We start from the raw sequence: 22,858 nt of genomic DNA, 5'->3' as shown, positions 1-22,858 counted from the left end.
GAGGGAACAACAAGGCTGGTTTGATTCAAATTGGTGGGAAGACTCCTGACTTTGATCACAAAGAGGATGATGCCAGGGAAGATGTAATAAGGTAATAACGGCCCGTAAAAGAAGAAACAAATTAAAAGTAAAGTGAACATTTGCACATGTATGTAGAAGTCCCCAGAACAGAACATTAACTAATATCCAGTTACCTGTGCTTTCTGCAATGGTGCCATCCGGCAGCAGAGCACTGCAGTGCACTTCATACAAATTTGTACGAAAATGCTTTTGTAATTGTTAAAACTGGAGTCATGATTAGAATTTAATATGAGTGATAATGTAGAGCCATCGATGATTAATCCATATTCCTGTTGTTCTGTCCATGCTCTGAAAATGAAAAAAATAATGCTGTATTTGAATCTATTATATAATTCTATTTAGGAACCTTATTTATTTTAAACTATAAGGAAGAGGATCTCCCATAAGTCATCATCAATCTGATTTCTAAACCTATACATTCTAAAGAAGCAACTGTCTCTAATAAAGGCACATCAGAGACTTTTCATCACATGTTTGAGACTCAAGCTGCATATATAAATAACATTAAGTTCTAAATGGTATAAAAATGATGAACAAGGGGGCAATGGGGTAATAAGGACACATAAATAATACCTTAATCAATAAAGAAAAAAATTATAAAAAAATAGTGGACATTTAGTAGTCAGTCTCTATAAGAAACTGAAGGTGAATTTGGGAAATTACAGATCAGTCAAACTCTGATATAAAGACAAATCATTAGTCAATCTAAAAACTCCTTAAAAATATAAGTAAAAGACAAAATGACTTTTGGATATACAGTCACAGAAGACCTTTTCCTAATATTTTTGCCTGAATGACATAAACTATCAGTAGACCAGGCTTCTCAAATGTGATGGAGTACCTAAAATATATGGTGTTCATTAAAGAATACCATACAATAATATATGTTAATTAAATAAGTATCATTTTATACTTGATTAGTGTTCTCAGCCATAGCCTTCCCATTAGAATCATCTGAGCAGTTTTAAAAATTGCCCATGCACCCTAGCTGGTTTGGCTCAGTGGATAGAGCGCTGGCCAGCAGACTGAAGGGTCCCAGGTTCTTTTCCAGTCAAGGGCTTATGCCCGGGTATCTGGCTCAATCCCCAGTAGGGGGCATGCAGGAGGCAGCTGATGAATGATTTTCTCTCATCATTGATGTTTATTTCTCTCTCTCCCTCTCCCTTTCTCTCTGAAATCAATAAAAATATATTTAATAAAAATAAAATAAAAAATTGCCCATGCGTGAGGACTATCCCCAGATTAATTAAATCAGAGTATCTTGGGTAGGGCTCAGTTACATATATTAATGCTTTAAAAAGCTCTTCAGGTGATTCTCATGCATAGCCAGGAAAGAAAAATGTAACCAGTGCAAAGTATTTAAGAAAAACATATGAGGGGAAAACTTACAACTGAGAAAATTCTACCAATTAACATGTCTTTATTATTTTTTACAATGAAGAAAAAAAAACAATGACTAGTCAATGTTAGCTCGGGAAATTTTGGGTGCTATTTGAGAACCACTGCAGTGAAAGTATTAGACACAGCTTGATCTCATCATTATAAATTCACTTGTCTAACTTGACGCCTCTCAAAGTTTAATGTTAAAAGAATCTTGTCAAAATTTTTGGGAATCTTGTAGATTCTGATTGAATAAGTTTGGGGTGGGACATGAGATTTTATATTTCTCACAAGCTTCTGGTGGTAATGGAGATGCTGTTCTATGGACCAAACTTTGAGTAGTGAGAGCCTAATATGCCTCATCTATCCTTTATGCCATATTTCTTTGTTGTATATTGCTAGCACCATAATATTTTGTACATATCCATGTTTTGCTTCATAATATTATGACCACTTTTTCACTAACTAAAGAGATATCATCCACGTGTTCACCTTCTTTGCTCTCCTACCCACAGAGCAGACTTAATGTACAGAAAGCAGTGACTCAATAATCAATCAAGCAATATTTGTAAACATCAATTATATACAATGAAAAGATTTATTAATTACTCTTTCCTTGGAGAACAGAAAAATCTCATTGGGGTGACAAAAGCATACATGATAGAGTATAACCAACCAAACAAGATGTTAAATAGTCACTATCCAGTGATTGGGACAATAAATACACAGGAAGAATAGTGGGTTCTTTGTGAGGTGTGATATATGAAATGGAACTTGAAAGACAGGGCAGAAAGTGGTGTGTGGAGAGAATGCATCCTGTGTTGCACTAGGAAAGCAAAATGAAAATGTTACTTGAGGCCTTTGGTGCAAACTGATTCTGTGGGTAATGGAGAACCACTTAAGGTTTCTGAGCAGGGATGTGATATAGGCAGTTCTACACATTTAAGGACCACTTGTCTGGAAGAGGGGCTTAAGGGACTTGAGGCATGGGTTGCTACAAAATTTGATGTGGAGCACCAGTGGTGAAAATGAGAACATGAATAAAGCTTGGTGGCTGATCTAAAGTGGAAGGGACAAAGAAGCAGAAGCTGGCAGAAGTGATTCTAGGTCTGACATCTATATAACCTGGGGAAAAGACTGTACCCACACAACTCCAAACAGATGAGGCAGGAAGAGGAAATGTTCTGAGCTGAGAAGTGAAGGGTTCCATAAGCCCTGGCTTTTATAAAAGTGCTCCAGAGCTGCTGAATGGTGCTATGAACTGAATTGTGTCCCCTACCACGTCCTATTTTGAAGCCCTAATCCTCAGTGTGGTGGTATTTGGAGATGGAGTCTTTGGGAGATACTTAGGTTTAAATAAATTCATAAGGGTAGGGCCCTTATAAGAAGAGACACCAGAGCTTCCCCCCTCTCTGCAATGTAAGGAGACAGTGAAAAGTCAGCCTTCTGCAAGCTAGAAAGAGGGACCACACCAGATATGAGAAATCAGTTTCCACTGGATAAGCCACCTAGTCTATGGTATTTTGATATGGTAGCTCAAGCAGACTAAGATAAATGGACAAGTAAAATGCTTGTAATTTGTACTGCCTTTAATAAGTATCATTTGGTTAAAGGAAGGAAACTTTAGTCATAAAAACCTGTTTATTTTCATTGCTGCCCAAATACCAGAAGAAAAACTGCTGTTTCAGAATTGGCCATAGCCTCATGAATGTTGGCTATTCATTTTTAAAGTTTGTTTAAACAATGGAGACAAAGATGCCAATATAGTATAGTTGTTAAAGATATAGCATGGGCTCTAGAATTGGATAGACTTATTCTACCTCAAAGCCTTAGTTTCCCTATCTGTAAGTTTAAGAAAATAAGATTGCCTTACTGGGTTGTAGTGAAGATTAAATGAGAATAATTATATAAAGTGCTTAACACTGTTTCTGGAACAAAGGGGGTGCTCAAGAAATGAAAAACAGTATTATCTAGGGGTCTTGAATTTAGTGCAAGCACATCCTAAAGAGGAAAAAAATTTCCTTATAGCCAAGGTAAATTCTAATAATTGGTTCAGAAGAGGCTAAGCCCTAGTCAATGATAATTCTAGAAAAATATATCATTGAATTATTGTGGATCAGTGGCTTTCCTTGAGATCATGGGTTCCACAGTTCTTCCTAAGCAGCTAGTTGAAAGCAGAATCCAAGTGTCCATGTTAACAAGAATTTGGTTACCTTTGGAATTCTGTGGCATTAAAATCAACACAGAAAATGGCTCCAGGGTCTCAAAATATATGTTAACAATTATGGAGATCAGTTTTATTACATTCAGTTTAATAGACTGTGAAAAGATGTATTTTTTATTAACATGGACCAGGCCAGAATATCAATTCTAAATACCCAGGTCCTAAATATTGAGAAACTGAACTAGTTTCATAAACCTTGAGAAGTGCATGGTTTTCTTTTAAACTAGAGGTGGGAAGTACCAAATAATTAAAACTGGGCCATTAGCCACATCCTCAGGGAATGTTTTTAACTTATAAGGATAAAATACCTGCAAAGAGTGATAAGTAAAAAACAGAACCTTCTGCATAAACAGCTGTGATTTATATCTGTACCAATGCCTAAATATAAGAAACTGATGCACTTTCTTACTTTTTAAGGCTTCTAGTACTTTTAGGAAATTCATGCAGCAACTTCTTACGGTATTCTATCAACAATTCATGTAATCGATCTTCTTTCCTTTCACTTTCATCGATGGTTTTTGTAGTCAGTTCCAAGAGCTCAGTGCTGGTTTGGAAAAGGCGGCAGGCGTAGCAGGTGGATTTGGCGGTCTCCATCTTATCCCCAGTAAGCACCCAGACTTTCAGACCTGCTGCATGCAGAGCTTCAATGGTCTCAGCTGCTTGATCTTGTAGCCTGGGAACACAAAGGAAAACTCGTTATCCTCAAAAATTCCCAACAGAGATTCTGCAAGAAGGTTTGTTAAAGAGAATATTTTTACAAATCACAGCATTTCTGGAGTCCTGCCATGTTATCACAGTTGGTTTTCTTATGTATCCTCTACTCTGAGAGTGTTCTCTCTGACACAGTTTTGCTTATTAAAGTGAATTTCAAAGAATGAGGTCTGGACAAATTCATGACACCTCTAGGTATAACCAGTATCCTATGGCAGAGTTGAGAATCAGCATTCTTAGTTAAAATGTTCAGAAACTCACCAAGCATTCTTATTCATTGTCACTTTAGCATATTAAATTTTATTTTATGTCTCACCACAGAGATACTTAACATGGTTTAAAACAGAAAGGGCCAAAGACATTCTAATAAGATATTGAGGGAACAAAATAGTCACAGGGATGTAAAGTGTAGCACAGGGAATATAGATAATAATATTGTAATAACTATGCATGGTGCCAGGTGGGTACTAGACTTATGGGGGAAATACTTCATAAGTTATAGAAATGTCTAACTACTATGCTATATACCTGAAACGAACAGGTAATGTCAACTGTAATTGTAAAATTAGAAAAAATTTAAAAATATTAAAAAAAAAAGATATTGAGGGAAGTTAGTGAATCCCATCCCCGAGGAGCTTTAAGAACAGAAAAGCCAACCATCCTGAAAGAGAATTTAAGCATAATTCTTAAAGGCAGGAATAAAGGAGAATGATACTTTCTTTGATTACTTTTGTCAAGAGAATAAAAATGAAATTAAACTAAATGAATTTCATTAGAATTGCAATAACTTCCAATATGGCTAAATATATGTTTGTAACTTTTTGTTTGGTTAAGTCTCAACAATTGGCATTTATAATTCCTAAAAATCTCCTCCAATATTAAGTGTCTAAAACTTCTTGGAGTCCTACAATCATGTCTGTCACAGCTCAGCCTATATAATTAAAGTAAATCATTTTAAAGTATGCAAAAACAAGCTCTGGTCAGTTAAACCAGGTTAGAATGAGCTCTCATGTTATTTGTTCTACCTTGAAATTTCCTTTTTGCTTATCTCTGTCAAAATTTTACCTATTCTTGTCCGGCTGGTATGGTTCAGTGGTTGAGCATCTACCTATGAACCAAGAGGTCACAGTTCAATTCCTGGTCAGGGCATATGCCCAGGTTACGGGCTTGATCCCCAGTGAGGGAGATGCAGGAGGCAGCCAATCAATGTTTCTCTCTCATCATTGATGTTTCCATCTCTCTCTTCCTCTCCCTTCCTCTCTGAAATTAATACAAAAATATTTTTAAAAATTTTACCCATTCTACCAGGCACTAGTTCAGCTTAAATGATATCTTCAGCACAAAGCTCCCTATGCCTAGTAAGACTATTTCATAAATATCTGCATAAGTAAATGAATGGCTTAGTAAGTATTCAAAAGACCTTAAAGATGACAGATTAATTCTTCTAAATCACAAATAATTAACTTAATAATCATTCTCATAAATAGTTCAAAATCTGGTATGTAGACAAAGCAAAATCAAAGATTTCAAAATTTGAGATTAAATTACTAATATGAACAGATACCACCCCAAATGACTGGTCATTAAAATAACAAGAATATTATTTTCTGGTTACTTGTCTTCCACTGCAGTGGCTCCAAGTAAATTCATGTTTGTCTCAATATCATCAAAAATCATTTCCAATTTTTCTTCTCTCTCTTGTAAGGCCATTTTTGCCTCTACAAGCTGTCTGTCAATTCTTTCATAATCATCTGGAGGAATTTCTTTGAAGGCTACACAAAGTGTCCGATACCCATCCTAGAAGCAAAGTAGGAGATCTCTAGTTATCCAAATAATAACAAGGGGGAAAAACACATTTTCTTTAAGTACTCTTATTTTACCAAACAAAGAGAAATTCTGATATATTTTTAGTTTTAAAACAAGGAAAAATTACAACTAAAAAGGTAACATACAATTAAGTTCAAAATAACAAAATATCTCTGGGGGCAAAAAAACCCACAGAACATAATGCATTCTTGAAAAGTCTTTAAGGCTCCAAATTCTGAAGAGAAACTTGTTCCAAATCTAAAAATAGACCATAAAGAGAAGCTAAAATTCACTTAAACAGATATTTAAATAAGTCATTTTCAGAATTTCTCTATTTTTGGGGGGTTAGAGTGAAGGCTCACCATTGAAGTTCGTTCCACATGGGCTTTGGTTGACTCAATGTCATGATTATGCACCCTGGGGAAAATCGCTGAGTCGGCGCCTTTACAAAAGAGAAATATGCCTCCTAAAATAAAAAACCAAAGTAGTTGACTTAGAATTTTAAGCCTTGTACTGGGATTAATAACATTGAATGATTAGGGTGGATATTTCCACTCAGCTATTATGTATCCTGAACCTGCCTTAAAATGCTCACCAAAATGGAATGAGACATCTTGACCTTTGCATGGTCAGGACAACATTCATCACCTCTTAAGACTGGTATGGACACAAGTAATAACTCAGAGTTCACAACATGCACTTCTGTTAAAATATACTTCCTTCTAGTGAATCACAAAAGACTATGCTTGTGTCAAGTGTACTTGAATTATCTTTGAAAATGTTGTCAGCCATGGTCTAAAGAGCACCTGTGGCATCTACTGATGTCAAGGACCAAACTTAATCTCAAACAAGGTAAAATCATTTTAAATAAACTATATAAATTAGCTTTTAAAACAGTGGCTTGACGGTTTTTACCAGAAACTTGAGATTAGCTTTGTAGAAGACAGTGGAGAATACATTGTAGTTAGTAGCACAAGTACAGCTTTATATCAGTCCATGCACCCAGGAAAGTAGTAACAGTTGAGCATGAAGAAAGACCCTTCATCCTTATAAGGCAAAATGCTAAGTCCAACAAGTTAAAAAATAACAGTGTTACTCTGAGGTTAAGGCCCTTGGCATACCACTTCCCCAGATATCTCACCATTTGCAGTAGAATGCATATGTACATGGGCACAGGTAAAAACAGCAAGTATTTCAAATTTTGTTTTTTGTTTTTTCCCACTTTCTCTCACACATCCAATTTGTGTAAAATTCACAAAGCAAATTGTACATCAACATACTGAAATCAGTTTTATTTGCAATCACACCAAAAAGTATGAATAAAGTGGGATGCATTCCCTCAAGAGTCTGTCTGTATCTTCCTATTCTCACATTCAGGAATTTGCAACAGATTTAATACTAAAAAGTAAATTACTAGAAAATTAATCAAGGATATTTTGAAAAAAAAAAACACCCGGAGACAGACATATACACATACACAAACACAAATAGATACAGAGGTTTCTGAGAGCCCCCAAAATGAAGCATTCTCATGAGTCTTGCTGAATTTGAGCAGAAGGTATCCCAACCACCATGGCTCCTCCCAAAGATACGGGGGAACTCTGGGATGATGGTACTGGTTCCCTTGCAAGCAAAGGGCAAGCTTCTTGACTGTCAAAGAGGCCAGAGTGCTGAAGTAAAATTACAATGCTCTTTCATATTAGGCTGGCCATTAGTTATCTCTAGCTCACCGGCCTCCAGGGAGTGTAAACCAATGGGAAATGAGGAAGGTCAGGGAGGGATAACCAGCAACTCTACACTCAAGGACTTTACAGCTAGTAATTGCAAACCCCACAATCGTACTGAGCTACTGCATGTAGACATTATTGGTGATTGGTCAGTACCCGGAACAAAAAAGTCACCCTTTCAGTTCCTATTTGGACAACCATAACTGAGTAAGAGCTCAGTTTCTAAGAAAAGGCATACACTGTCATACCAGGGGTTCTACCAATGACAATTTGACAAGCTGAATGCATGTTCTTACTTATATAAATACATTAAGGCCTATATGAAGCTACTGCATTATGTGATGTTAGGTAATCATATACTACTCCATTTAATATTTTCTTTCTTGAAATTGTTGATTAAATATAAATCTAAAATGGAAAAAGAGAAAAAGTCATTTTTAAAAAAATGCATACCTTCTTGAGTCTGCACAATAACACTCATACGACGGCGGACAGAATCAAAGTTTAAGGTGTGAAGAAGTTCATACCTTTATGAGAAGAAAAATGAGAAAAGTAAAATACCTACACCACACTGGGAAAAATAAAACACAAGAGAAATATCTTAAGATATTTAAACATCTTTAATGAACCAAGCTCTTCTCTTTGGGTAAAGGGTACTAGTTATGTATACAACTGGGGATTTCTACTGTGTTTTTGAAATGTCTCTGCATTTAGAGCATGCTGTCAGAGGACACCATTGTTGGTAAGAGGTATCTGTATCTTCTCATTATATTACTTAAAATATAAAGAGTGAGTGACTACATAGAAATAGGGGACAAAAAGATGTCCCACCAAGCCATATCTGAAGGGATCTAGAAATAGTCTCACCCTTACAATTATTTCAATCATCAATGTCTAATATGTGTCAGGCACAGTGCTAGGTGCTAGAAAATAGATAGGAATCTCCTCAGACCCTTCCTTCAAAGGGCTCCTCATATGATAAGGCAAACAGAGGGTAAGGTAAGAAGATGACTACCTTCCAGTCTGCCAAAAACTGTAATAAAGGATCTCACAGGGGAGATGTGAGTATGCAGAATGAAGACATCCAAAGGAAGGCTTCTTGGAAATAGTTGTACCTGAGGTGTGTTCTCTAGAAGTGATATGATGAAGAAAGGGTAGCATGGCATTCTGAGTAGAGGGAAGAGCATGTGCAAAGGCACAGGAGTATGATTACATATGGACCACGGTGGGAATATAAAGTAGTTCACTAAGGCTTGACATCTAATTGATAGGAAAATAGTAAGGACGATAAGCAGGGGCTGGGAAATGAGAACATTGTGGGCCAGAGATTTGGGATTTTATCCTAACATCAATAGAAATCCACTGAAAGGTTTAAACAATGGAACGATATGACCAGATCTGTGTGTGAATGGCTGAGCTATATTAATCAAATGAAAGGATGCAAAAGGGTAAAAATATGAGTTAATTATTTTAAAAATATGAGAAAATATTTTTTTGAAAATAAACAATTTGGATACAAGCATTTGGCCTAAAAATATTACAAAGCTTGATTTTGATGGGAGGGAGGAGATCATTATTTGGGGATATGTGTGTGTAAAACATAAACATGTAGTATTTCACTTGGTGTTGGCCAAGATGGGGGACACTGGTTGCAAACTGGTTAGAATCTGGACAGATGATGACCCTGGTTCTTGGCAGTCAGGCCAAAGAGGCTTCCTCTGGTTTCTGAGCATCCCTCCCTAAAGGTGCATCTACATGTATTACAGGGTGTGAGATGAGTCTCATGAGATGCTAGGGGCCAGAATTTAAGTCAGATAATTAAATTTCAACTTCAGATGAAGGAATTCAAATTAATCATAGATCCTAATTCAAATCTGCTGTTACGCTAAAATGGCTTTGTTCCTTGAGGTCTCTGTAGGGAAAAACACTGATGCATTAGAGTATTTGCCCCGAGGCTCAACCCTGATCATCTAGAACAAGACAAAGCTTCTAATACCAAAACTGCCAGGATTGGCTAGGCTTGAAATCCCAGAGTTATTGGTTGGGTTCTGGAAATAAAGTTTCATGCATGTTCACTGATTTTTTCTTGTATCATGTGTTGGAGACCAGAAATGGTATTTTAATTTCTGAAAGAAAGTCCAGGCAGACTCTCATTCAGGCTACTGGATCCATATGTGAACCAAACTGGAATCATTTCCACATCAAATCTCAGTTTCTGCCATTCTATGAAAAAATTACTTTCTCCTCCTCCAACTACATTTACATAAAACTCTGAACTGGGAGAGCAGAGTCCTACACTTGTAGATGCAATCAGTTTCCTTTGCTGCCCTTACTAGATTCAGTTAAGGTGGACTGTGGGATTAAGACGTGACAAACAAATATACAGTGCTACTTACTCTTCTATTTCTTGTCTTTGGTTCTCTATTTTCATATGGCCATTCTGAGTTCCTAAAAATGTGAACCCATACCTGTCAAAAACAATAAAAAAGACATTTGTATATCTCTAAAGAATGATTTCTTTCCTTTCCACTGGGGTTACTTGTAATCTTTTATTGTTTTCTTCTCTTTTATATGATATCAATCTATAATCTTCCCTTTACTGGCTGAAATGATAATACACAGCAAGTCAATGAACAGTCACAAATTGTAACCAAAAAAGAGGCAATTTGTAAATCCAATTATGTAACACACTGCGTGACCTTTTAGTCACTTAATTATCTTGGCCCTCATGGGTCAAACTGGACTATCTTTACCAAATGATGTAAAAATTGCTGGGAGCACTTTCAGAAATAACATGTTGTACAAAAAGTGGCCATTGTTATATACAAAATATAACATGAACATTTAGACTTCTGGATGGTATGCATAAATACTAATACAAGTTACACCTATGTATTACTATTTTCTTTCTGCTCTTAATTGGTTAGGGAATTTTTTCCTAAACTTTCAGATTAAGGAGTCTGACTTTTTACTAAAGAATATGTATTTTTACAAGATAAGGTTACTGAAGCAAACAGAGAAAAAGAAATAACTCCTGTCCTGTGATTTCACTTTCTCAAGACTAGGAAGTGCTTCATTTTTTTTCCACTCTTCAAAAATGCTAATGTATTTCTCAACAACTTATCTCAGGGTTTTAAAACAGCTTTATTGAGGTATAACTGATATATGCAGAACTCCACATATTTAATGTATGCAATTTGATGAGTTTGGACACATGCAAGCAAACACCTGTGATACTAAAATACTGTATTGTTAACCATAGGTATGACACTCTAGAGCAGACCTGTAGAATGCATTCATGTGCTTACTTTTTAGCTCCTTTCACCAAAGCTATTTCATCTGGTGAAGAGGCCACATAGGTTAATTCAGCTGATTCTGTAGGTCCATCAACAGCATCATTTACTTTAATTTCTACAGTATGGCATAAACACAAGGCACGCAGAAAGAGCTCTTCTCGATTCTGTTAAACAGTAACAATAAAAAATGACTATATGATTTTCACATTGATCACTTGGTAACTAGTCCATGAACAGAAAAAAAATATTAATGTGAGAGAAAGTTATTACCTCCAGCAAACTGAGGTAGCAGAAATTTATAAATTCTTAATACTCGACTGAGCTATCTTCCTAGTTCCTAACAGCATTCCTGGTTCTCAGCTAACATACCGTAGGGGCTGTGTTAACTCATTCAGGTTAGTGTAGTACTACCTAATACCCAAGCGGTGACTTTTTCTTGCCTAAAAGAATTCATTCAGTATCTAATTCACAATCTGACAATAGCTCAGGCGCAGGGAGACTCTGTTTCATTTAATGCCTAGACACTCCAGGGACTAGAATGATTTGAATAGATATCATTCTCGGAAGAGCTCATATCTTAAAGACAAAGCACAAAATATTTATGATCACACAGACAGGGAAGTGAAATTTTATCCAATGCAATTTCCCATAATTCTTTCTACTTGTTTACAAATTCCAGAGTTGTTAGTAAAACAAGAAAGGTGAAATGAGAGAAGAAACAAATGGTTATTCAAAAGTCTGTCATAAGCTAAAATTCATTTCTACTATGCAGGGTTAACACATGCATACATAGAATGATTTCTCAAAGTAAAATGACAATGCAGAAAATGCCACCTTATCTGCTTTATCAAAATATGTTAAGGGTCCATCAGTTTGAGAGAGTCCATTAGTTTCCTGAGTTACACCTTTATACTTGTGCCCATCTATGCAGCATTCAATGAATTCCATGCTGTTTTCAGTGAGTGTTCCAGTTTTATCTGTAAATACATAATCCACCTAAAAACAAGGACACAAACATACATTTTAACTTTGTTCAGTGTGATTAATTTTTAGTGGGTGTAAGGCAGAGCAATTTTGTCACCCTTATAAAATATCTTTTCTAAGACTTCTTGTCAGATGTAAGGTAATTACAGAAGCAGCATTATAAAATGAATGAGAAACAAAAGAGTATTTTAAGACACTGAAAAAGTATCATATTTCTAAAGTAGACCTATTAAAATATAGAAGATTAATAGGAAGGAAGAATGGGGCTATTTTATCAAAGTAAGAACCCTTCAATTTTACACCTAATCTTTTTTATGCAAAGAAGTTACTGAAAAGCCCTGGCAGTTGGCTCAGTGGTTAGAGCATTGACCCATGCAGCTCAGGGCTGCGGGTTAAATTCCTGGTCAAGGGCAAATACTTCAGTTGCAGGTTTGATCCCCGGCTCCAATCAATGTGTCTCTCACATCGATATTTCTCTCTCCTTCCCCCTCTATCCCTTCCTTCCACTCTCTCTAAAAAGCAATGGAAAAAATATTCCCCAGTAAGAATTAAAAAGAAAAAAAGTTACATAAGAAGATCAATTTTCCAAGAGGGAAACAAGAATATACTGGCCACTTATTTTATGTGAATGCAGGCGCAACCCCCCCCCCCCCCCCCCCACACACACACACACACACACACACGATAGGAACTTAAACTGGGATATAAAACTTTTCCTTAAAAAGTAAAATATTCTATAAATATATTGGATTGAAGTGAAATGCAGTTTCATATAAAGAATTACAGAATATAGATAGTACACAGTAAGTCAATAATGATCAAAACCAATTTTAAATATTTTCAGATATGTCTGAAAAAAGGTTCCAAACTAAAAAAAGCAGTTTTATGATAGGCTAAGGGATAATATAAGCATACTTTTTTTTTTCTTTTTAAATATATCTTTATTGTTCAGATTATTACAGATGTTCCTCTTTGTTCCCCCATAGCTCCCCTCCACCCGGTCCCCCACCCACCCCATGCCCTTACCCTCCGCCACTGTCCTCATCCATAGGTGTAAGATTTTTCTCCAATCTCTTCCCGCACCCCTCACGCCCCTTTCCCCCTGAGAATTGTCACTTCACTCCCTTTCTATGCCCCTGATTCTATTATATTCACCAGTTTATTCTGTTCATCAGATTTTTTATTCACTTGATTTTTAGATTCACTTGTTGATAGATATGTATTTGTTGTCACTTTGTTGTTCATCATTTTTATCTTTACCTTTTTCTTCTTCTTTCTCTTCTTAAAGAATATCCTTCAGCATTCCATATAATAAAGGTTTGGTGGTGCTAAACTCCTTTAGCTTTTTCTTGTCTGTGAAGCTCTTTATCTGACCTTCAATTCCAAAAGATAGCATTGCTGGGTAATCTTGGTTGTAGGTTCTTGCTGTTCATCACTTTGAATATTTCTTGCCACTCCCTTCTGGCCTGCATAGTTTCTGTTGAGAAATCAGCTGATAGTCATATGGGTACTCCCTTGTATGTAACTAACTGTTTTTCTCTTGCTGCTTTTAAGATTCTCTCTTTGTCTTTTGCCCTTGGCATTTTAATTATGTGTCTTGGTGTGGTCCTCTTTGGATTCCTCTTGTTTGGGGTTCTCTACGCTGTCTGGACTTGTAAGTCTATTTCTTTCACCAGGTAGGGGACGTTTTCTGTCATTATTTCTTCTAATAGGTTTTTGATATCTTGCTCTCTCTCTTCTTCTGGCACCCCCATAAATCCAATGTTGGTACGTTTGAAGTTGTCCAAGAGGCTCCTTACACTATCTTAATATTTTTGGATTATTTTTTCTTTTTGCTATTCTGATTGGGTATTTTTTGCTTCCTCATATTTCAAATCTTTGACTTGATTCTTGGGATCCTCTGGTCTATTGTTGAATTTCTGTATATTATTCTTTATTTCAGACAGTGTATGCTTAATTTCTGACTGGTGCTTTTCCATTTTTTTGGCATTCTCATTAAGATCCTTGAAAGTCTCACTAAGTTCCTCGAAGGTTTCTAGAAGATTCTTGAGTAACCTTATAACTGTGGTTTTGAGCTCTATATCCAGTAGTTTGCTTTCCTCCATTTCTTTCATTCATGACATGTTTCTTTGTCTCCGCATTTTGGCTGCTTCCCGGTGTTGATAGAATGGCCTTGTGTGGTAGGTGTCCTATAGGGCCCAGTGGCTCAGCCTCCCCAATCACCTAAGGTGGACACCCTTGGTGCACCCCTTTGTGGGCTGGGTGCACAGTCTTGTTGTAGTTAACCCTTGATTGTTGTTGGTATCACTGGGAGGAATTGACTTCCAGGCCAATTGGCTGTGAGGACCTGCTGTGTCTATAATGGAAGAACTGCTGTGCTGGAGACACCCTTATGGGGCAGGACTTACTTCAGTGGGGCTTTGGTGCTCACTGAGTCTGCCACTTATGGATGTGAGGAGTTGCAATCTGGTATTGTCTCACACTGAACACTAGGTACACTGGCTCCTGAATCTCCAAGGAGGTGCAAAATCAACCACTGTCTGAGGCCATCCAGCAGGAGCTACAGCGAAATCTGCAGATTTCTTCTCTTTGTTTGGGGTTTGGAAATTTTGGAGCTCTCTGACCCAGCTGCAGTTTGTTAAGTTAGGGTGCGATAGGACAGGCCATTCATATGCAAAAGCCGCTGCGCACAGCTTGGGTGGGGTTGTAAATTGGGTGGGGCAGGGTCTCAGGGAGTCACCAGGGCGGAGCAAACAGCGATGGCTGCCAGTCTCCGCATCTCAGCATCCCGCACCCCCACGCAGTAACAATGATTCCTGAAAGCACCTCTGTGAGAAAGCCACCTCACTTTCCGACCCAATGCCAGACAGTCCAGTTTCTTCCCATAGTCGTCTGGGTCCCCACAGTCTCACCGGAAACTGGAGTTCAGAGCAGTCTGGAGCTTGTATCTCCCTCCCGATTGAAAAAAACAGCACACCCAGTTGCCAGCCCGGTTCGAGCTCCTCCGTACCTCTGCTTTTCCGTGCCTCTGCACCTCCTACCCAGTCTCAATGCGCTTTTTTCTTTCCTTCTAGTTGTAGAACTACTCAGTCATCTTTCCCGTGATTCTGGATGATAGCCATTTTGTCTTTTAGTTGTAGTTTTGTGTTGCGAGAGGCAGCATGTACAGGTATATACCTTATGCCGCCATCTTGGTTTCTCCCATAATTTCATAAATTACGGAAAAAATAATCTACGATGTAAAATTTCCATGTTAAATAAGCCATATTGAGCATTTCCATTTTATCTCAGTTTTTATCTTCTATTTATACCATCTGGCCTTTTGAAACCCACAATTTTATCTCCTTTTGGCAATTTATCCTTAAATAGTTAAAATTATGGGCTGACAGGAACAATCAATAAGCACAAGATTAAGGTTTCTATTATGTAAGGCAGAAAGAGATGAACTCCAGCAACAGTTGCTCTCTATTTTTCAAAGCTTTTCACAGTAGCAGCATGGTACAAATATGGCCTTCCAATTTTCCTTTTTGTCCTCTTAGCTGGCCAAGTTTGAATTATCTCTTTGAATTAATCCAAATGGTATTATTCCTGTGTTGTTAGAGTTTTTCTAGTTAAATGAAAATCTATGGGGCTTTATTTTCTGATCAAAATTATTAACCTTCATTTTCCCCTAAAGGTTGTCCAACTAAATGGTGAAAAACTTGAGGGTTTATTGTTTACTTTATAAAGGGGAGATGTTGTAGCACCTCCTGGACTAGGGTGGGAATTAATTAACCCATTAAGAATCTTTTATGAGTGTCAAAGGTGGTAGTTTTAAAAATATAAAGTGCAATTGTTTGCCGATATATAATAGGTTGTGTAGTATGGCTCTGCATAAAATTATTCTTACAGGTATAGACAAACAAACTATACTCTAATATAGTAATTATCAAACTGTAGTGTGCATCACACTTACTTGGAGGACTCACTGAAACTCAGATCGGTGGGCTCTATCCCCAAAGTTTCTAATTTAGTAGCTCTGGGGCAGGGTCAGTTAATGTGAATTTCTAGTAATTTATCAGGTGATGTTAATGCTGCTGGTTCCTGGATCCTACTTTGAGAATCACTGATCTAATACATGCCATATACTCAGAAAAGGGGGAGGAGAGGCTTGGCTGTTATTTAAAAGTATGTATTCTCATATTTAAGTGAGAGAGGGCTAAAGAGTAAGAGCCTGCTGCTTGCCTGACTCACAACAGCCTCTTCCTCTTTAATGGTGGGTTTAAAACAGATAAAAAAAGGCCCCTCTCTATCAACAGGCTCAAACCAACCACATTATGGATAAAAGACCTAAAGTGAGATAGGTGTTCTAAAGTAGAAAGAACCCTGAACTTAAGGTTGAACATACAAAATTACCTATTGCATAGTTCAAAATTGGTCAACAATATTCACATCATTCAACATAATGGAACACTTGGAATGGAGTCTTGGCTCCAGCACCTACTAGCTTTGTGACCTTGGGGGAAAATCTCTTAATCTCTCTGAACTTTATATATGAACCTTAAATAACTAAATCTGTTGCACAAGGCTGTAAAAATTACAAAATAAAGCTCAGCAACAACTATGTTTGTAAACTATGATGTGTTATATAGATGTTGATTGCCATTGCTGTTGACTTGAGCATAATTACACAGTACTGGACTCTTTCCATCATCCCACATTCCCTAATTTTTCTGAATTATCATGATCACATTGATATGTGTATTTCCCCAACTAAATGGTGAAAAACTTGAGGGTTTCTTGTTTACTTTATAATAGTAACCTCAGTACCAAGAATATATACTACATACACAGAAGTTCAATACATACCACTGGACTAAATTGCTGGAATCAGAGTATATACTCAGACACAACATTAAGCATAGCTAAAAGACTGGGAGGGGTTAGAAAGAAGGAGGCTATCCCCATGGTTTGGTTTTGTTTCTTCAAGATAGGTAGAAACCATTTGGTTGTCTAAAAGATTGATGTCTAATCAAAAGACCCCATCCATTTCCAACTAAACTGAGTGAGCAGTCTACTTCTTTTTGTTTCTCAAGTCAAACACTGCCCTAAACATATCTTCCCACTTTTAAAAATACCATGTAGGTCATTTTAAAAGAGTTGTTAAGCAAGTGTTTGCAATGACATTGATGAGAACTAATTGACACTGCTTTTAGTAACATAAAAGCCCTATATATCTTAAATTATGACTCATCAAAGAGGAAACTGGTTATATTTCATTTTGTGTGTACCATTCCATTGAAAGCTAAATGACCTAAGAAGCTATTTCAAGACTTATTTGCATTTTCATTTGGGTAGTTTCTACATATATAACCTGACAATGATGGCAAGTTGGTTTTTCTCTGTATAAATTGAGGTGATGGTCTGGCTATATTAACTAAATGACAATCACACCCAGAAAAGCAGGTTTTGGTTGGAGAAAGAAGTAGTGGATGAAATGTGGATGACTGTAGTTTCTTTTCACTTATCAAATTTATCAGATCATTCCCCAAATCCTCACTTTACTTTCTGCAGTGTGAATTCAGTCTAAATGATAGGGATTACATTCCCATAGGTAACATAGAATCTGCTGAGGTGCAGATATGAAAGACATAAGAGTATCATCAAGTGGAACATGGTCTGGATATCTTGCCTGTCTCTGGTGAGCATTAAGTATCACATGTGGAAGGTTGTCTGCTTTATTTGTAAAGCCTAGGGCTAGCTAGCCAAGTTCATCTTTGGGTACGTTAATCTACACAGCCAGGCACTGGAACTACTCAACTAAATCACCTGTCAGGGAAAAATTCAGCAGAGGTGACTTAATTTTTATAACTTAATTTTTGTTTTTCATGAAAAAATGCTGCAAATTTATGCCTTTTATAGGGACTAGAGTAGTTCTACTCATATAGTTCTGTCCCTGAATGAAAACTTCCCAGCTGAACTCACAAAAGAATCTTCTGGGAACAATATCTAAGGGAAAAGTATTCATTCATTTATTTCTTGTTGTATCCTTGGTGACTAAGTATCACTGTGGGATGCAGATTCCATGGTTTGGGATCCTGGAGTCCCAAAGTCAGGTTTCAACGAAATCTGGAGAGTTCTTTCAACCTTGTGTTTATAGATGTCAACAGGGTACTTTGATTTAGGTAAAGGTTGTGTAAACAATAGAAATAAGAGATGGGGGACGGGTGGAGGAGTACTAAATTCAGTAAGAGTTTAGAGATGTAGATGCAAATTAGCACCATTCAAAACAAGTCTGAGGACCTGTTTCACCCACACAGTTTCATTAACTGAATTTGCATCCCTCAGTCACAGAAATGACATTTCCACATCCCTGACATTCTAAATATGAGAATTAAATGAAGCCAAAAAATTTCCTCAGTTTGCGAAAATTACACAACGCACAATAAATTCAGACAAAGGGAAAAACTCTCTCAATATTGATAAGAAAAGCACCTAGGAAGTCATCACTTGAAGAATTACAACTAGATTTCACTGCATTGGAAAACAGATGCACTTGAATTAGAAACAAGATAAAAACTTGAGCTACATTGGTATATAGAGCAAGAAACATTTTGAGGAGTGCATGCCTTCACATTTTCCCTTCATTCAAAATTTTGAACTGGAATAAACAACTGCTTTCTAGGTCTATATCCATCTGACCAGAAATATTCTAAGAAAATATCAACAGGACAACTCTGCTCAATCTAGTTTATGGAACAAAATGCATTTACAAAATAGTTTTATTTGCTACCCCATATTATATCCCCAAATAGTTATAGTTGGTGATGAAGACCACATGTTTCCTGTTCCAAAGCAATAATCCATAATCTAACAACATCAACTTTTAAAGAGAATTTCTGTAACATTCAAATTCAATACATATTGGGATCTTGCTCCAAAATGCCAGCAAAATAACTGATGCGATAGCTATGGAAACATTGCTTGCCTTCAAGGTATATCTGTATATATTTTTTGTCTTGATTCACATTTCCAAACATGATATGGTCATATACATTGGTAATCCAGACTACAAGAAAATATATTTTAACTATATTAATTTATTTTAAGTAAAAATAAGTTCTAACCTGACCAAGTTCTTCATTAAGGTCTGATGTGTTAACCAGGGCTCCTTCATTAATTTCTTCATCATAAAAGTCCTTATCCCATGAAATAAAGAAGGAGCCCAAGAATTTCTGCATTTCTACTGTGACATACATGGAGACAGGAATGATAAAGTTGAACAGAACCATAAATGATAGGAAGTCGGTGAACATTTTCAAAACCTAAAACAACAAAAAAAAGTTCATGCTAATTAAATGTACTCCCATTAAACAAGTGTAATATAAAGAACTAGTTCAGTTTCTATCTTTTTATTTCGATGCTGAAAGCACTCTCTTGCTACACTGAAAAAAACTTGCCAAAGACACTATATCATTGGTCAAACTTATTATCACAGTATGTGAAAACACCCTCAATTTTGTCATTATTCTTCAGTGAATGTATCTTTTGACTCCATACTTCTTCACTTCCTTATGTTGTGTGCACCTCCTACCCCAAGCTAGGAATATAGAATCAAAGTTTCTATGTAGGCATTTATTATGCTCCTTGCATGATATATCACAAGCTCCTACTATATTTATATGCCAGCTTCTTGCCCAATTGTTTAAAACTCTTAAGTAAAGAGCTAAAAACAAGCATAGAAGCCCAAATTAAAATAAAACAAAACTCTAAAACTTTTAAACCATGTAATGGCTTAGGGTTACCATACAACCAAGAGGGAACCCAGAAACCAACAAAAGGCATCATTAATTTGAGCAGCATTTGAATCAAGGGTGGTGTGATAACAAGGTGCTAGTTAAAATTTTTAGCATAAAACAAATTACCTTCAAAGTATCCCGCTCCTTCTGGGTCTTTTGGTTATACCAAGGTTCATCATTATATGGGGTATTTTGCCAAATATACTTTAGAATAGTGCATGTTGCAGCTTTGGTCAGTAAGATAAATAAATACACAATCAAGAAGAGATTAATGGACCTGAAAAATAAGACATGGATTAAAAGACCATCTAATTACTTAAGATATCAACCAGGTATAACTTAAATCATCCAATCTTCTAAAGCTTCTCCTGCGTATGATGTGTTACCACAGCACAGGCCTGTATGTATGAATGAACCTTGATTATCACTGCGAAGTGTTACTCTCAAGTGGTAAAATGGAAGAGCCAGTCCTAACTTGTTTGTCACCAATGCTCCCCAAAGTGCAATGGCTGACTAGCTTAACAAACCTTTAATAAGGATCTATAAAGTAAGTGACAGGACACACAAACGCAAACACAATATTACCTATTCATTGGTAATGGTGCAAACACACCATTACCTTACAGAAGGAGTAGGTTGTCTCTGTTTCCCTTAATCCTGAAGATCTGGAGTAGAGGGTGGGAAAGCAAATGTGAAATCCTCAAGCTTAATGCAGACTCTTTTAGTCTGAAAGTAGAGCTATGAAGAGGGTGTCACTGATGTACTGGATATCCATGCCAACAATAGCTAGGTCCATGTCAGTGGCAAATGGCTTGAAGGTCTACCAGGTACCACTTCAACATTTGCCTGGAAACTATGATCTATGTTGTAGAACCTCCTTACATATAGCAACTATAGGACCCCAAACCATTATCTAGAAGCAAAGGAAATAAATTTATACTTCAACCAAAATCTAAAAGTACTAGCCATTGCTATCAAACAACAAGAAGAAATAAAAGGCATCCAAATTGGAAAAAAAGAAGTAAAACTGTCCTTATTGGCAGATGACATGATATTGTACATAGAAAACCCTAAAGACCCCATCAAAAAATTATTAGACTTAATAAATGAATTTGGCAATGTTGCAGGATACAAAATTAATGCCAAGAAATCTATGGCATTTCTATACACCAATAGTGAACTTACAGAAAGAGAGACTAAAAAAAGCAATCCCATTTAACATCACAACAAAAAAATTAAGATACCAAGGAATAAACTTAACTAAGGAGGTAAAAGACTTATTCGTGGAAAACTATACGACACTGAAAAAAGAGATAAAGGAAGACATAAACAGATGGAAGAACATACCATGTTCATGGATTGGTAGAATCAACATCATCAAAATGTCCATACTACCCAAAGCAATCTATAAATTCAATGCACTTCCCATTAAAATACCAACGGCATATTTCACAGACCTAGAAAGAACTCTCCAAAAATTCATCTGGATTAAAAAAAGACCCCAAATAGCCGCAGCAATCCTAAGAAAGAAGAACAAAGTAGGTGGGATCTCAATACCAGATATCAAGCTGTATTACAAAGCCACTGTTCTTAAAACAGCCTGGTACTGGCACAAGAACAGACATATAGATCAATGGAATAGAACAGAGAACTCAGAAATCGATCCAAACCACTATGCCCAACTAATATTTGAGAAAGAAGGCATGAACATACAATGGAGTCAAGACAGTCTCTTCAATAAATGGTGTTGGGAAAATTGGACAGATACATGCAAAAAAATGAAACTAGATCACCAACTTATACCATACACAAAAATAAACTCAAAATGGATAAAGGACTTAAACATAAAACGCAAAACCATAAAAATACTAGAGAATCCACAGGCAGCAAAATCTCAGACATATGCCGAAGGAACTTCTTCACTGATACTTCTAGGGCAATGGAAACTAAAGAGAAAATAAACAAATGGGACTAAATCAAAATAAAAAGCTTTTGCACAGCAAAGGAAACCATCAATAAAACAACAAGAAAGCCCACTGCATGGGAGAACATATTTGCCAATGACATCAACGATAAGGGTTTAATCTCCAACAGTTACAGAGAACTCATACAACTTAACAAAAAGAACATAAACAACCCAATCAAAAAATGGGCAACTGATCTAAATAGACACTTTTTGAAAGAAGACAGAAGGAAGGCCAAGAGACATATGAAAACATGCTCAAAGTCACTAATCATCAGAGAGATGCAAATCAAAACAACAATGCGGTACCATCTCACACCTGTCAGAATGGCTATCATCAACAAATCAACAAATGACAAGTGTTGGCGAGAATGTGGAGAAAAAGGAACCCTCGTGCACTGTTGGTGGGAATGCAGACTGGTGTAGCCACTGTGGAGAACAGTATGGAGTTTCCTCAAAAAACTAAAAATGGAACTCCCATTTGACGCAGTGATCCCACTTCTAGGAATATATCCCAAGAAAATAGAAACATGGATCAGAAAGGATATATGCACCCCTATGTTCATAGCAGTACAATTCACCATAGCTAAGATTTGGAAACAGCTTAAGTACCCATCAGCAGATGAGTGGATTAAAAAACTGTGGTACATCTACACAATGGAATACTACGCTGTGGTAAAAAGGAGTTCCTACCATTTGCAACAACATGGATGGAGATGGAGAGCATTATGCTAAGTGAAATAAGCCAGGCAGAGAAAGATAAATATCACTTGATCTCACTCATTTGTGGAATATAATGAATGGCATAGACTGATGAACAAGAACAGATCCAGAGACTGAGAAACATTGATCAGAACGTCAAACCTCAGGGAAGGTGGGGGTCGGTGGGAGTAAGGGGGAGAGATCAA

The 22,858-nt window shown here is 36.7% G+C and overlaps 1 protein-coding gene across 2 annotated transcripts in view; it reads right to left on the bottom strand.

Moving 5' to 3' along the window:
• ATP11C (ATPase phospholipid transporting 11C (ATP11C blood group)) overlaps positions 1–22,858 on the bottom strand; it is a 235,943-nt gene that overhangs the window by 57,534 nt on the left and 155,551 nt on the right. For both annotated transcript variants that reach the window (XM_079765342.1, XM_079765343.1), the window contains exons 11-20: positions 20,114–20,264; positions 19,316–19,513; positions 12,060–12,221; positions 11,238–11,389; positions 10,326–10,397; positions 8,383–8,456; positions 6,565–6,668; positions 6,012–6,193; positions 4,095–4,358; positions 195–369 (exon numbers count right to left, since the gene is read on the bottom strand). In XM_079765342.1, coding sequence (XP_079621468.1) covers positions 195–369; positions 4,095–4,358; positions 6,012–6,193; positions 6,565–6,668; positions 8,383–8,456; positions 10,326–10,397; positions 11,238–11,389; positions 12,060–12,221; positions 19,316–19,513; positions 20,114–20,264 — 1,534 coding nt within the window. The remainder of the gene's footprint in view (positions 1–194; positions 370–4,094; positions 4,359–6,011; positions 6,194–6,564; positions 6,669–8,382; positions 8,457–10,325; positions 10,398–11,237; positions 11,390–12,059; positions 12,222–19,315; positions 19,514–20,113; positions 20,265–22,858) is intronic.

This window comes from Cnephaeus nilssonii, assembly GCF_951640355.1.
Source record: "Cnephaeus nilssonii genome assembly, chromosome: X".
Taxonomy (NCBI): domain Eukaryota; kingdom Metazoa; phylum Chordata; class Mammalia; order Chiroptera; family Vespertilionidae; genus Cnephaeus; species Cnephaeus nilssonii.
This window is presented reverse-complemented; position numbering and strand designations above follow the sequence as displayed.